Genomic DNA, 12,248 nt, shown 5'->3' with positions numbered 1-12,248 from the left:
TCATACAGTCGTCTTCATGCTGTCGTGCTCGTTCCATCGTCGTCCTTATTTTGTCGTAGTGATTCCAGCGTCGTCATGTCGTCGTCGTTATGCCATTCTTGTCATTGCATCGTCATGCCGTCGTGGTAGTTACATCGCCGCCATTTTGTCATAGTGATTCCAATGTGGTCACGCCATTATTGGCATGCCGTTGTCATTGCGTCGTCCTCATACAGTCGTCGTGTTGCCGTCGTGGCCATTGCATTATCGTCATTCCGTCGTCAGCATCTCTCCGCCGTCATGCGTGCTATGCGCATGATCGAGCGCTACAAGTTCATCTTGAGAGAAGCAGTTTCCGACGAAATGTATCCAGATGGTCGTGGGCTCAATACTTGCAAATGGTCGCTAAACAAGAACAGCGTTCTTCGCAAACACCAATAAAATTTAGCTTGCACCGATTCCCACAGCGCGTCGAACCAACATTTTTTTTTGCGTTTCAACGAGTATTTTAGCAATTTACGGTGTGTTGCCCTCTCTGGACAATGCTTCGTTTGTGTACTATTTATGTTTGAACAAATTTATGAAATTACTGGGCTCAGCGTCATAGACAGACAGAGAGAGAGAACAATGAAAGGCAGGGAGATTAGTCGGGTGGATGTCTGGTTCGCTGCCCTGCGCAAGGTGAGGCTGACATATCGAAAGAAAGAAGGAAGAGACAAAAGAAAAGACAGGCTGTCTATAAGTGTCTTCTTCTCAGTACTGTTGCTTACAAGCATGTAATTAAAGCGTGGCACAGAAATATTTGCACCGGTTTGAAATGTCCCTTCCTCCTACTCTTTCGGTCATTTACCTTCCCACAGTAATAATCTTATTGCTGTGAAGGACGCTTTCCAGGCCAAAATGCTTAGCATTTTTGACGTGACACTTTGCAGAGAGATTACGAATAAAAGGTAGGGAGGGTAACGAAAAAAACGTACGGTTGGCTGTCCTACAGAGAATATAAAGCTGAGAGAGAGAGAGAGAGAGAGAGAGAGAGATAGAGAGAGAGAGAGAGAGAGACGGGTGGACAGACAGACAGACAGACAGACAGACAGACAGACAGACAGACAGACAGACAGACAGACAGACAGACAGACAGATATTTTAAGCAAGCGAATTTTCTATACGGTATTAAATGCTTTAATGGGGCCTACTGCTAACCTGCACGGATGGAAGTGGAAAATTATGGTGGGGAAAAAAGGAAGGTAAACAAGGAGTAGCTTGTGTCTACAAATCGAAGACAGCATGCATCATTGCCATATCCAATCAAGAAGTGGAAATCAGCGTGAGTATGCGAAGACTGAGTGCAAGCCCCACGCGCCGTTCCGTACATATGTGCCAGATGCCACGTGTACAGGCAGGAAACTGAAACTAATGCCTTTCGACAATGCCACAAACATGCTGCCATATGCAAGGATATCCCCCCAAAACTTGTAAGTTTGTGCGTTTACCACGTCAATCGGTTTCCTTTCCATCAGGTGAGGGAAAGTGCGGCGGCGTCGCGATGTAATCACTATAAGAGCCATCACGATGTTCGAAAGCTGTCTCTCAACGCGAGTCATTTAAGTGGTGTTCTCGTAGTAGATGTGCTCGTGTTGCTTCTGTTGCAGCAGTCTTGCGCACGATCATTGCTTCCTGCCCTTAGCTCGCTTCGCCGGGGCAACAGCCAGTTTTTGACATTTCATCTCCACAAGCCGGGAGGCTTCTGCGCATGAAGAGTGTTTTATTTAGACAGTCAGTGCTCCGGTTGAAGTTTACTATAGGTGTATGCAGTGTGTCTCCATTTGTTAGCAAGGAGCAATGGAGTAACACAAAATGTGCGCAGCGTACATGATATCATTATTAACGTGTACCGGTAAGTGCCAGCAGACAGTTGGTAGAATGGAATTGCAGAGGTCCACCATGTGCGGCATGCCAATGACCTTCGTCTCAACAGCGCCTCTCGTTCGTGAGCTCATGCTGCGCTACGACGCCTCTGCAGCGCCATCGCTATGAAATTCACCACTTTTTTGATACCGGTATATTCACGAAAACTGTGGCATCTAAGTTTAACACATGCAAGAAAATTCTTAAGGCTCGTTTTCTTAGACAACACCATTGGGCCCTCAAGACACGCCCACAAGAGCTTTTTCCCCCATTCCTTGGACACGAACCAACCATCGAATCCCGTCGACGTCGTGCCTTCCCCAAAACAACCGCAGGGGTACGCTCAGCACGAGGGAAAACGATCGCGAAAAGAAAGAAGAAACTTAAAAGCCAGAGCTCCGCGTTAAACGCGCTGGTGTGAATAATAGAACGCTCGCGGTAAGAGAGAAAGCTCGCGCGCGTGAGAGAGAAACTAAGACGCAGGTTGGGACGCGATAAATCGAGCAAGCCATATCGCCACCTCGGCCTTTTCGGCCGGAATGGCTGGCGCGAACCATTTTACGCCTCCCTTAACGCGATCGCGCCGGGGACCCTCGCGATCGCTGCGCATTTATTCATTTCTTGCCTCTTCTTATTTCTTTCACAAGCGAGAGAGCGACCGCTGACCGCTTCCGCCGACGCTCACGGGACAATCAGCGACCGAATACCCCATCGCTTTCCCAGCTGCCTCGCGCGTTCAAAGGGGAAACCCGGGACTCACGCTCTCACCCTCGGCATAGCCCTTGCTTCACAAAGGAACGAGCCGAGAGCAAAGGAGAACGTGTTGGGGCGAGAGAGAGAGAGAGAGAGAGACGCGAGAAACGAGCGATAAAATAAATAAATGCTGGGGTTGGAAAAGTTCTGGAAACTAATAAAGCGCGTCGAGAACGCGCGGCGCGGAGCTAGAAAGAGAAACGGTGCGGTCCATGCGAGCGCTCGCGTGCCGATGGGCTTCGCGGTATGGTGTGCGTACACGTCGACGTCGAAGGGTCATTGCGCGCCCGCGCGCGCCGCGGAGTAATAAATCGCGCGGCATTCCATTTTTCTTGCGCGCTCCACGAAATCTCGACGCGGGCCGGGGTTCGGGAAAAGGCGAGACGCGGAATAAGATTACAGAAATTGAGCGCCCGTGGAACAACCTCGCGGCAAAGCTAGCGGTAAAAAAAGTGTTCGTGCAAAATATAATGCGAGGAATGAATGAAAAAAGCTTTTGGAGAGAGGGGTGACAGAGCGCCTGCGTGTGAAGGGGGTGATGGGGTCAGGTGCGGCGCTATACTATATGCAAGGGTGTGTGTCGTATTGCGAAGCGAGTGAATATGCCGAGTTTTGGCGTCTCTCAAATGGCTTCCCGGGGGGCTTCCTCACTCATAATGACGCAGTAGGTGTCTTCACTTTCACGAGCCGACAGAAATAATAGAAGGATAGCGGAATAACGCTGAAATAGCTAGAATTGGATATACTGTTCTTTCTTCCTCGTAGGATGGCGGCGTCTTTGAGTCGGGATAGCTCCAGATATCATAGCAGGGTGCATCGATATAATATACTTCGATCAAAGCGAATGAAAATAGCATGCAAAGCTCCATGCGTGACAGAGCTCCATTCCGTGTTCACTGCAGCACTAGTGAGATGCTTCACGTTCCTGGAACTAAGTAAAATATGAATCACTTCAGATATTTGACAGTGAAGGCTTTGGTCTCAATGTACTGTTGCAAAATCTTGCTGTTCGGGAAGAAATAACTCGCGAATGCTGTAACCTTTACTGCTTGAATTAAGTACAGCCCTAACAGCACATTGGGGCAACTCTTGAAATCGCAGCGGGATACATTTAATTAAAAAAATGAGCCAGTATTTTTGTGTGAAGACTTCACGGTTGGTAGCACTGTCCATGACTGTGCACCTGTTGGATGTGCATTGGTTATCTACCTGGTTTACAAACTCAGTTTACTACTTTTCTCCTGATAAGGCATAAAATACGTCATACTGGCACAGAATAATCACAAGTGCATTGGTGTAGCGGATGTATTACTACAAGTACCTAGTTTCCTAGAATCTCTGTACCCCTTTCTCATCATTCTTTCAGGAGGCGAGAAACGACCTCCCTTGCCACCACATTTCTTGACAAAATGCGAGACAGAAAATATGAAAACATGTAAACTAAAAAAAAGGAAACAAAGCAAACAAGAAAGAAAAATAGAAAGCAGGAAAGAAAGAAATCACACTCCTTGTTTCTAAACGTGACTCAGGCATTCGAGTCGATATTATGATGAAGTCCTTTGAAAGGTGCAGCAGTAGAAAAAAGCTTGACATTTCGCGGCTGTAGATACTGATAGCAACAAGGGTAGTGGCTGAAACAACTGTTTACCACGAAACCGCATGAATGAGCTACTACAACAAGATACGAAGATGGCGAGTACCAGTTTATTTATACATACATATTTTTTATATATTAAAAAAAAAACATTTTACTGCTTCACTTTGCACTACTATTGAAGAAGATGCTTCGTACTCGGAGTTCGTAATATTGTTATCTCTAATCTTCTGTGATTATTAGCGTTTAACCCTAATTTGGTCATCGATTGCAAAAGAAGGGACGCTTTGGAAAAATACTCAAATTTATAACTGCAACCCTGACGTATAGATAATGTGTTTAGCAGCTAAAATGAAATGCAACTTTCGTATTCGTACTACCTATCTCTCAGAAAACCCGCCGTGGTTGCTCAGTGGCTATGGTGTTGGGCTGCTGAGCACGAGGTCGCGGGATCGAATCCCGGCCCCGGCGGCCGCATTTCGATGGGGGCCAAGTGCGAAAACACCCGTGTACTTAGATTTAGGTGCACGTTAAAGAACCCAGGTGGTCCAAATTTCCGGAGTCCCCCACTACGGCGTGCCTCATAATCAGAAAGTGATTTTGGCACGTAAAACCCCATAATTCATTCATTATCTCTCATAAAACAAGATTTTTGTGGCGGCCTGCTTGACCTCATTAAAGCGAAATAACAGCAAGGAAAGAAAACGCGAAGGAGTTAGCCACACCATCATCGCTTAAGTGTCCTGACCTAAAGTAACAGTATTAGCCATTGCACCGTGAAACACGCGTAAAAAACTAGTGTCCGCGTGCAGTATCCTTTACTGCCCTGCTCTCCGTTTTTTTTTCTCATGTTTAACTTGCGTCCCACTCGAGACTTGCACCTGGGTCGGCAGCACGCGCGCATGCGCGCGAGGATGGGTCGAGTGTCTCCGGAGCCATCTGCGCGGCGCCGATACAGCGAGGCCAGGTCATCGCCTCGGGGAGGTCTGGCCAAACACGGCCGCATGGCAGAGGCAGCGCTCCGATTGAATCAGATTTGAAAGACAGCTTCGGGCACAAGGCCAAGAGACAAAGAAAGAAGGAAGCGCCCCGCAAGACAGGAGAAAGACCTTGGGCGCCGGCGGAAAAACGAGCAGGCATCGCTTAAGCAGATTACTGCCAAGTGTTTGTTGATACTGGAAGCTCACTGCTGCCGCAGTCGCCTCCGGCGCTTAAGCTCGCGCGCGTTCGCGATGCCGCCCGGCAATACCTTTCCTCCACGCCCGTTCACCCCTGTTACCGCTCTCTCTCTCTCTCTCTCGCGTAATTAATTAAGCTTTTTATTAGCACTCGAGATTAGTTAACGGACTCTCTCCTGCGCCGGTATAAGGCTCTGCTCCAAATGCGCCGGGAAGTTCTCGCGCGTTTATCTCTCTCTGATTTCGTTTTTCCTTCGCAACGCTTCACCTGTTTCGGTGGTACGATGTTGGCACGTTCTTTTTTTTTTTCCCGCCAGTGCTGCCGAATGCGAACCCGAGCTGTGTACGGGGCGAAGCGAAGTACCAGGGAGAGAGGGTCCCCTCTGGGAAAGTTAGTTTGGGGCCCCGTGAGTTCACTCTCTATAATTTTTTTTTTTCAATGAGTCCGCTAGCGTCCGCGTCCTTCTCCGCGCTTTTATTGCAGCTCCGCCGCTTCCGATCGCTGGCTGCCGGCTCCTCCTCTTCTTGCTATTTGCTCATTTCGATGAGAGGATGGATCCTGTTTGACGATTTATCTCATTTTCTCTTCCCTCCCTCCCTCCCTCCTCCCATCCTCTTACACTCTTCCCAATTTCTCTCTTGCGTTCCTTGTGGGCGTGATAGGGACGAGGTCTCGACTTGCGCATTTGTTCTTGTTTGCGAGCGGCGCAGTAATTAGATCTGAGGGGCTTAATTGAAACGCGCAATATGCGCAGGACAAAATGCGAGCCGCCCCCAAGACTAGAATCATCAAGGCGGCGCTGGCATCGCTCGAAGATGATTGTGTGTGGCGCTGCCGATATGAGCTACCTTTCTTTTACGTCTTCTTTTTTTGTTTTTCATTTTTCCCCCCCGTTAATTTTCTACAGCCATTGTAGCAAGCGCGACCGGCAGAGATTTTCTTAATGCCGGGTAATATAATAAATGGAAACATTGATTGTGCGCGGGATTGAAAGGCAACAGACTGCGAGCTCAAAATAATAACATCCACAGCACGCGCTTTCGGTGGGGCAGATGAGGAGCTTCAAGCCTTTAATTAGTTGTACGATTGGTTTGACAACCCAGGAAATTTAGCCTAGAACTGTACGACAACCTACTTCTTTTTTAACGATTCGCTGCCTCTTTTGAAAAAGACACTATTTGGGGGAAAAAGAGCAATAAAAAAAAAGAAAGTCACCGAAACATTGCTCGCTAATACAGCGTCGACTTTCCTTCTTATCCACGTGGTTGTGGCGTTGCGCTGCTGAGAACAGGGTCCGGGGTTCGAGTCCCCATCAAAGATGCAGGGGCCACATTTCAATGGGGGCGAAATGCAAGAAAGCTCGTGTACTTAGATTTAGGTGCATGTTACAGAATCCCAGTTGGTCAAAGTTATTCGAGAGTACCTTATTATGATATGCCTATTAATCAACTTGTGGTTATGGTGCCATAAAACCAGTCTTTTTTTCATTTATTATTGTTTTAATCGTGCGTCGAGCAAAGTGGCCACCGAGTGGTCACCGAGCCAGTGAAGAAGGGCGAAATAATGCCGTAAATAATGAACATTCAGAAAGTACCACGATTTTCCTGCAATAATCACCAGAGAGAACTCCGGCGCTGCGATCGTTCAGCCATTGTGAGAATGATGGTTAGTGCATGAATTTGTCTTGATCTTCGTGCGTGTGGCTTCAGACGTTCGCGTGGTTTCGTTTATTGCGCTCTATCTATTTTTATTGGCTTGAATTTCGAGGCAATATATGCTTTTCTTTCTTAATGAGGAAGGCAATAAGACTCTACAAACGAGCATAATTGCTGCTAATTGCGGCTGTTCCCCTTGTCCATGCGTCCGGGGCATAATGGTTGCAGTATAAGGCTTCTCTGCTCCTGTGTTCGAATCCTGCCGTCGGAAAATTTTCATAATGTTTGTTTACTTATTTGTAACTCAGTACTTTCTTGAAAAATGATCAGTTTGCAAAGTCACGAAGCTATTTAAAGCCAGAAGGACGAAGTTTAGGCAAATTCATGTAGTCCAGGAAAATCCATTCAGCCAGCACTCCCACGCTGGCTAAAGCGCCCTGCTTGCAGTTCCCGTAATCACTAGCGCCATAGTTCGCTCCAGTAATTGTATGAAACTCTATGGAAAATACGAGCCGGACGGTGATGATTGATCTCTTAGCCAATAAGAGAAACCAACCATGACCCGTATTCTTAACAATTTGGCCATGCGCGATCAACCATCACCGCGGTGATCACCTATTTATTACGTGTATTGCTATAAAAAGTGGTGGTTAGTCGAACACCGCGCTATGAAGAAAAATTTAACTTGCGAAAGGGAACATACCTTAATAAGGGGGCCCGCTTCATGCCAAGTGCTTATAACAATATTAAAGGCCATTTGTAAGGAAACTTTTTGACCATGTTGGAAGCCTAAACTATGGTGTTTTACGTGCCAAAACCACTTTCTGATTATGAGGCACGCCGTAGTGGGGCACTCCGGAAATTTCGACCACCTGGGGTTCTTTAACGTGCACCTAAATCTAAGTACACGGGTGTTTTCGCATATCGCCCCTATCGAAATACGGCCGCCGCTGCCGGGATTCGATCCGGCGACCTCGTGCTCAGCAGACCAACACCATAGCCACTGAGCAGCCACGGCGGGTTAATATTAATGTTAGAAGCCTATGTTCAGATAGCGTAAATATAGAGCCTTCTCCGTGCAAAGCTTTACGTTTGAAATGCGAGTAGATACACCATGAGAAGCTTGATAAAGTAGACGTATTCTATGCTAAAAAAGAAAAAAGAAAAAGAAACACCGCCATTACCTTTTTACCACTTGCCTGTGTTGACGCAGTGTCCGGTGTATTGAGAATCAGCGCAGCTTGCCGGCTTGACCTACGGGATTAGGCGCCCACCGAGGGGACGCTGAATATCTCGGAGGCCAGTATTTAGGTCCTTTCCGCTAACCATGAGCTGCAAGTGTCGTCTGCCGAGGCGCTATTTAAAGGTTGTTGATAAGGAAATTAGACGATTGGCACTCGTGTAGCTTTGCCAATATTGTTTCAATAATGTATACAACTTATTTGAATAACTTAGTCGAAATAATATTTCACTGTAGTTCGCGTTCGAAAGAATCTTTGAAATGCCCAAGACTCTATTTTATGCTAAACCTTCCACGTAAACAATTCGATCTCCACAGTAGCATGCTGCAAAGTAACTTTGTTTCGACATCCTGTATGAATTCACTGTAGCATGAATTATCTAGGGCCAACTTCACAAAGAGTTTTGTCCGTAAGCGTTGCCATTGGTCTGCAGCCTTTTCTAATACGTCCAGCATCACAATTGGCTGGGATTCTATTTTACAAAGAGCGTAAGAGCTTTCCATAAATAGGGGCCATGGAGTGTATGTATTAATGCGTCTACAGGAGCCGGTAGGTAAAAACACTATGGCATGTCTTGTCACAATTGTACATTTACATTGTGTATTCGGGTTCGGGATTAGTCACAACCTACAGAATGTCCTTGTCCGAAAGGCTGCATTCATAATATCCGGCGATACATTTCGATGCAAACGAATGTCAACAAAGATTTACGTCTATTTTTACAAACGAAGTAGCAAAGCATAAAAAATAGAGACCCATGAATAAGACGCATTCAACAAGTTAACACGCAGCGTGCGTTTTACACACAGTGTTAATACAGCCATTAATGAAAAGGTACATGCCCACACTAACATACTTTTTAAGGAGCTGTTTTTTCTTCTTCTCTAAAGCTTGACCACGCTCGCACCTGGAAGTTTTGCTGAAAACGTGACAGCTGGCGCTCGACCGAGTGTGCGCGGGGACAACTGTAGTGACAGGGCCTAGACAGCAGTAACATAGTGTCACGTTGCAGCGGTAATACAAATTGTATGCACTTCAGGAGCAAGTTTGTGGCAGACGAGGTGTAGCGGTTGACGAACGGGCGAGCTTCCGTTGCTTAGCGACAGGGGCCCAGGCGAATGGCGGCTTCTTCGACGCCCCTGCGAACCTCTTCTTCCAGCATCTGCACGCGAAGCTTGATTTTTTGAGCAGCCTCGCGGCCCATAGCGTTCACGTCAGCCACAATCATCAGGATGCGGTCAAGGAGCGTTGCTGGCTCAGGAGGGAACACCCATGTCTCATTCACCGAAGGCGATGGAGACCTGGTGCCGGAGGCCTCTTCTGTCGAGAAGTCTTCGGGCGCAGCTGCAGGGCAACAAATATTGGGCAGAAAGCATCGGCGTACTATTGTGGATGCAAGTGAATACTGAGCGCTTCCATAAAGATATTCGCTTCATTAAAGGAATGATGCTCATGGAGGCGCATATCTGTTGCAGAATGTTGCAGTTGGGGGGCCACATGGGAAATGGCCGCCATGGGAACAGCCCAAAGATTTTTTCTTTTTCTTTTTGCCTTCTTTTAAGGCTATCTTCTTTAGTTTGTGGGTTAAGCCTTGTACATAGGGTACGACGATAATCGTTTTTCCTGGCGTCTTTTTCATAATAACCTGCTTACAGCAGTCGCTGAAGGATTGCTAAAGAGCACGAGACGCTGGAACAACAAAGTCTAAGAAGAGATAGAGAGAAAAAGAAAGAGTCAGGTAACGAGGCTCACGACATGGTGCTCAAGTAGATGAAGTTATATCTTTCTCTCGTGTCGAGATGCGAGCCGATATGTGCAAATCTTTCCTGAGTAGTATATATTTCAAGGCTACATACTTGCAAAGCTATTCGCGACTGATTTTACTGATCCTATGGCACTTCACAGCCGCAGCTGCTGCAGTTAACCTATATAGATTAATTAAGAAATCATACGGTGACATTTCTTTCATTTTGACTCAATTCGCTAGCCTTTTTACGCGCATTATCACATCCTTGCTGCTACTGCTTGAGCTTATAAAAGAGATAACGAACTTTACAACGATGTTAAGCTTTATTCTCGCGAGGCGAATGCACTTCCAAAACAATGGTCATGCGCAAATTTCTTTACTAGAAGCGCGGCAGTGCATCTAAAGATACGTATATTGCTCCTTTTCTAAAGCGCAGATGTGGCGCGGCTGAAAGTTTGCGGGCACCTAATTTCTTGAATAGCTGAGACACCCGAAACTGCAAGAAACGCGAAACACATTCCTTTGGCTAGAAAGTGCGATGTTTTGCAACGACGTCCTCCCTTTAATTAAGAAGAAGGAACATAGCGGGCTTCTCGAAGCGGCGTGACCCGAAATTATGAACAGAAACAGGAGACCGGCCGGGAGCGCTTGCCCGAACCGCCACACTTGCGAGCTTGAATTTAAGTGTACCGTAAATTCGGAAACAAGCGTAGTGCTGGGCTTTCGGCAAGAAGGCTTCGGCTTTCGGCACATTTGTTGCAGCGACTAACCACGGCTGCGATATACTATTGCACATGCGCAGTTAAGGTGTACGAAATTCGTGGTTTTGCGTTCCACTGTCACATTCTCCGCGGTCACTCGGTTTATCAACGTTTCTTGTGCGTGGCCGGTGGAGCCCAGCGAGCGCTCGAATTCACACAACGCTCGTCGCTAGGTGGGAGCGAACAGATACCGCATGAAACGTTTTTCCTAAAGTGACGACGTTGCGAAGTAGACGTTTGCAGCGCTCCGCCAGCCCCCTCCGGAAACGCCGATAAGCCAAGCGACCACGGAGATTATGAAAGAAGGACGGGAACCCCGTAACTTAAATGCGCTCGTCCAGCAGCTTGTCGAAGCCACGGCTAGCCGTTACACTCTCATGAAATTTTGCGCCCTTGCACGGCAATTGTCATCTGTCTTGCCCGCATTTTCTTTCTTAACGCTGCGAGCACGTAACTTCCAAGTCACGATCGGCACAAGCGTTATCAGCGTGACATTGCATTCTCGAAAGGAAAGTAACGAGCGCTGAGTTTTCAAGAAAGGAAACGCTAGCAAGGCAGATGGCGATTATCGTTGTGGGACAAGATAAGCGCCAAAGGGTGTCAACTTCTTTTTTTTTAGGAATGTAGAGGGTGTAGACGGCACAGCTCGGGACCAGAGCCATGCGCGTCGCTGTTCGCGACTCGTTCTTGCGTGAGAATGGCGTCAAGGATACTTTTCTGGCGGTCCCGACCAATACGGTGTATCGAATTGTACAGTACGTCTCCCTGGCGACCTGTAACACCCAAAACCCCATCGCCTGTTACCGAATACGCACCGAAAGTCGCATCCTCTACGTCCTCCTTAGCGCTGTCGTCGTGGCGGCGGTGCTTCTTGCGGCGGGGCCGATGGTCGTCCAGGAAAAGCCTGCGCAAGTCCCCCTGGCTGATGGGCAGCCGGCACTGAGGGCACGGGGCGTCCGTGGCTCCATTTGCTTCGCACCACTGGGCCAGGCAGGGCCCGTGGAACACGTGACCGCAGAGCGTGGCCACCGGAGGCGCCCGCCGGCGCAGGGACTCGATGCAGATTCCGCACGTGGGACACATGGCTACTGAGAGGGGAGAGAGGTGAGCTTGGAAGGACGGTGTTCATGGCGAGAAAGGGGGGCATCGCATTACAGCGTCACTTGAGTTCGGTCGCCCAGGATTGACTGCCATCGTTTCCAGGCTACCTTGAAGTGAGTTAGGCGCTAAAAGCTGTGCACATGTGCCGCAGTAGTCGTAGGTAGGAGTAGACTCTTGATGTTAAGATGATGTATCGCGCTACACTGACTGCGGTAAAATCCCTATACACGACGCTTACTTCTCTTCAGTTAGCAAACGTAGATTTCACTGACTGGTGACACACGACGCAAATGACTAAAGGGAATGCACAACGTGATACGTATATCTTTAAAA

General features: G+C 47.7%; 1 protein-coding gene across 1 annotated transcript; it reads right to left on the bottom strand.

The window, feature by feature from the left end:
• Positions 1-8,850: 8,850 nt before the first annotated feature.
• Positions 8,851-11,981, bottom strand: LOC142570871 (uncharacterized). The gene is made up of 2 exons (XM_075679180.1): positions 11,630-11,981; positions 8,851-9,650 (listed from the first exon to the last, which is right to left on the bottom strand). Exons 1-2 carry the CDS (start codon positions 11,895-11,897, stop codon positions 9,403-9,405), a joined length of 516 nt encoding a protein of 171 aa, XP_075535295.1. The 5' UTR covers positions 11,898-11,981; the 3' UTR covers positions 8,851-9,402.
• Between the last annotated feature and the right edge of the window lie 267 nt (positions 11,982-12,248).

This window comes from Dermacentor variabilis, chromosome 2, assembly GCF_050947875.1.
Source record: "Dermacentor variabilis isolate Ectoservices chromosome 2, ASM5094787v1, whole genome shotgun sequence".
NCBI lineage: Eukaryota > Metazoa > Arthropoda > Arachnida > Ixodida > Ixodidae > Dermacentor > Dermacentor variabilis.
Note: the sequence above shows the minus strand (reverse complement) of the source record. Positions and strands in the feature narration are given on the sequence as shown.

Excerpts from the sequence above, each read along its gene's own strand:
- LOC142570871 (XM_075679180.1), bottom strand. The coding sequence starts at position 11,897 with ATGTGTCCCACGTGCGGAATCTGCATCGAGTCCCTGCGCCGGCGGGCG. Across the intron at positions 9,651-11,629 it reads CGTAGAGGATGCGACTTTCG|CTGCGCCCGAAGACTTCTCG; the intron begins GTGCGTATTCGG and ends GTTGCCCTGCAG.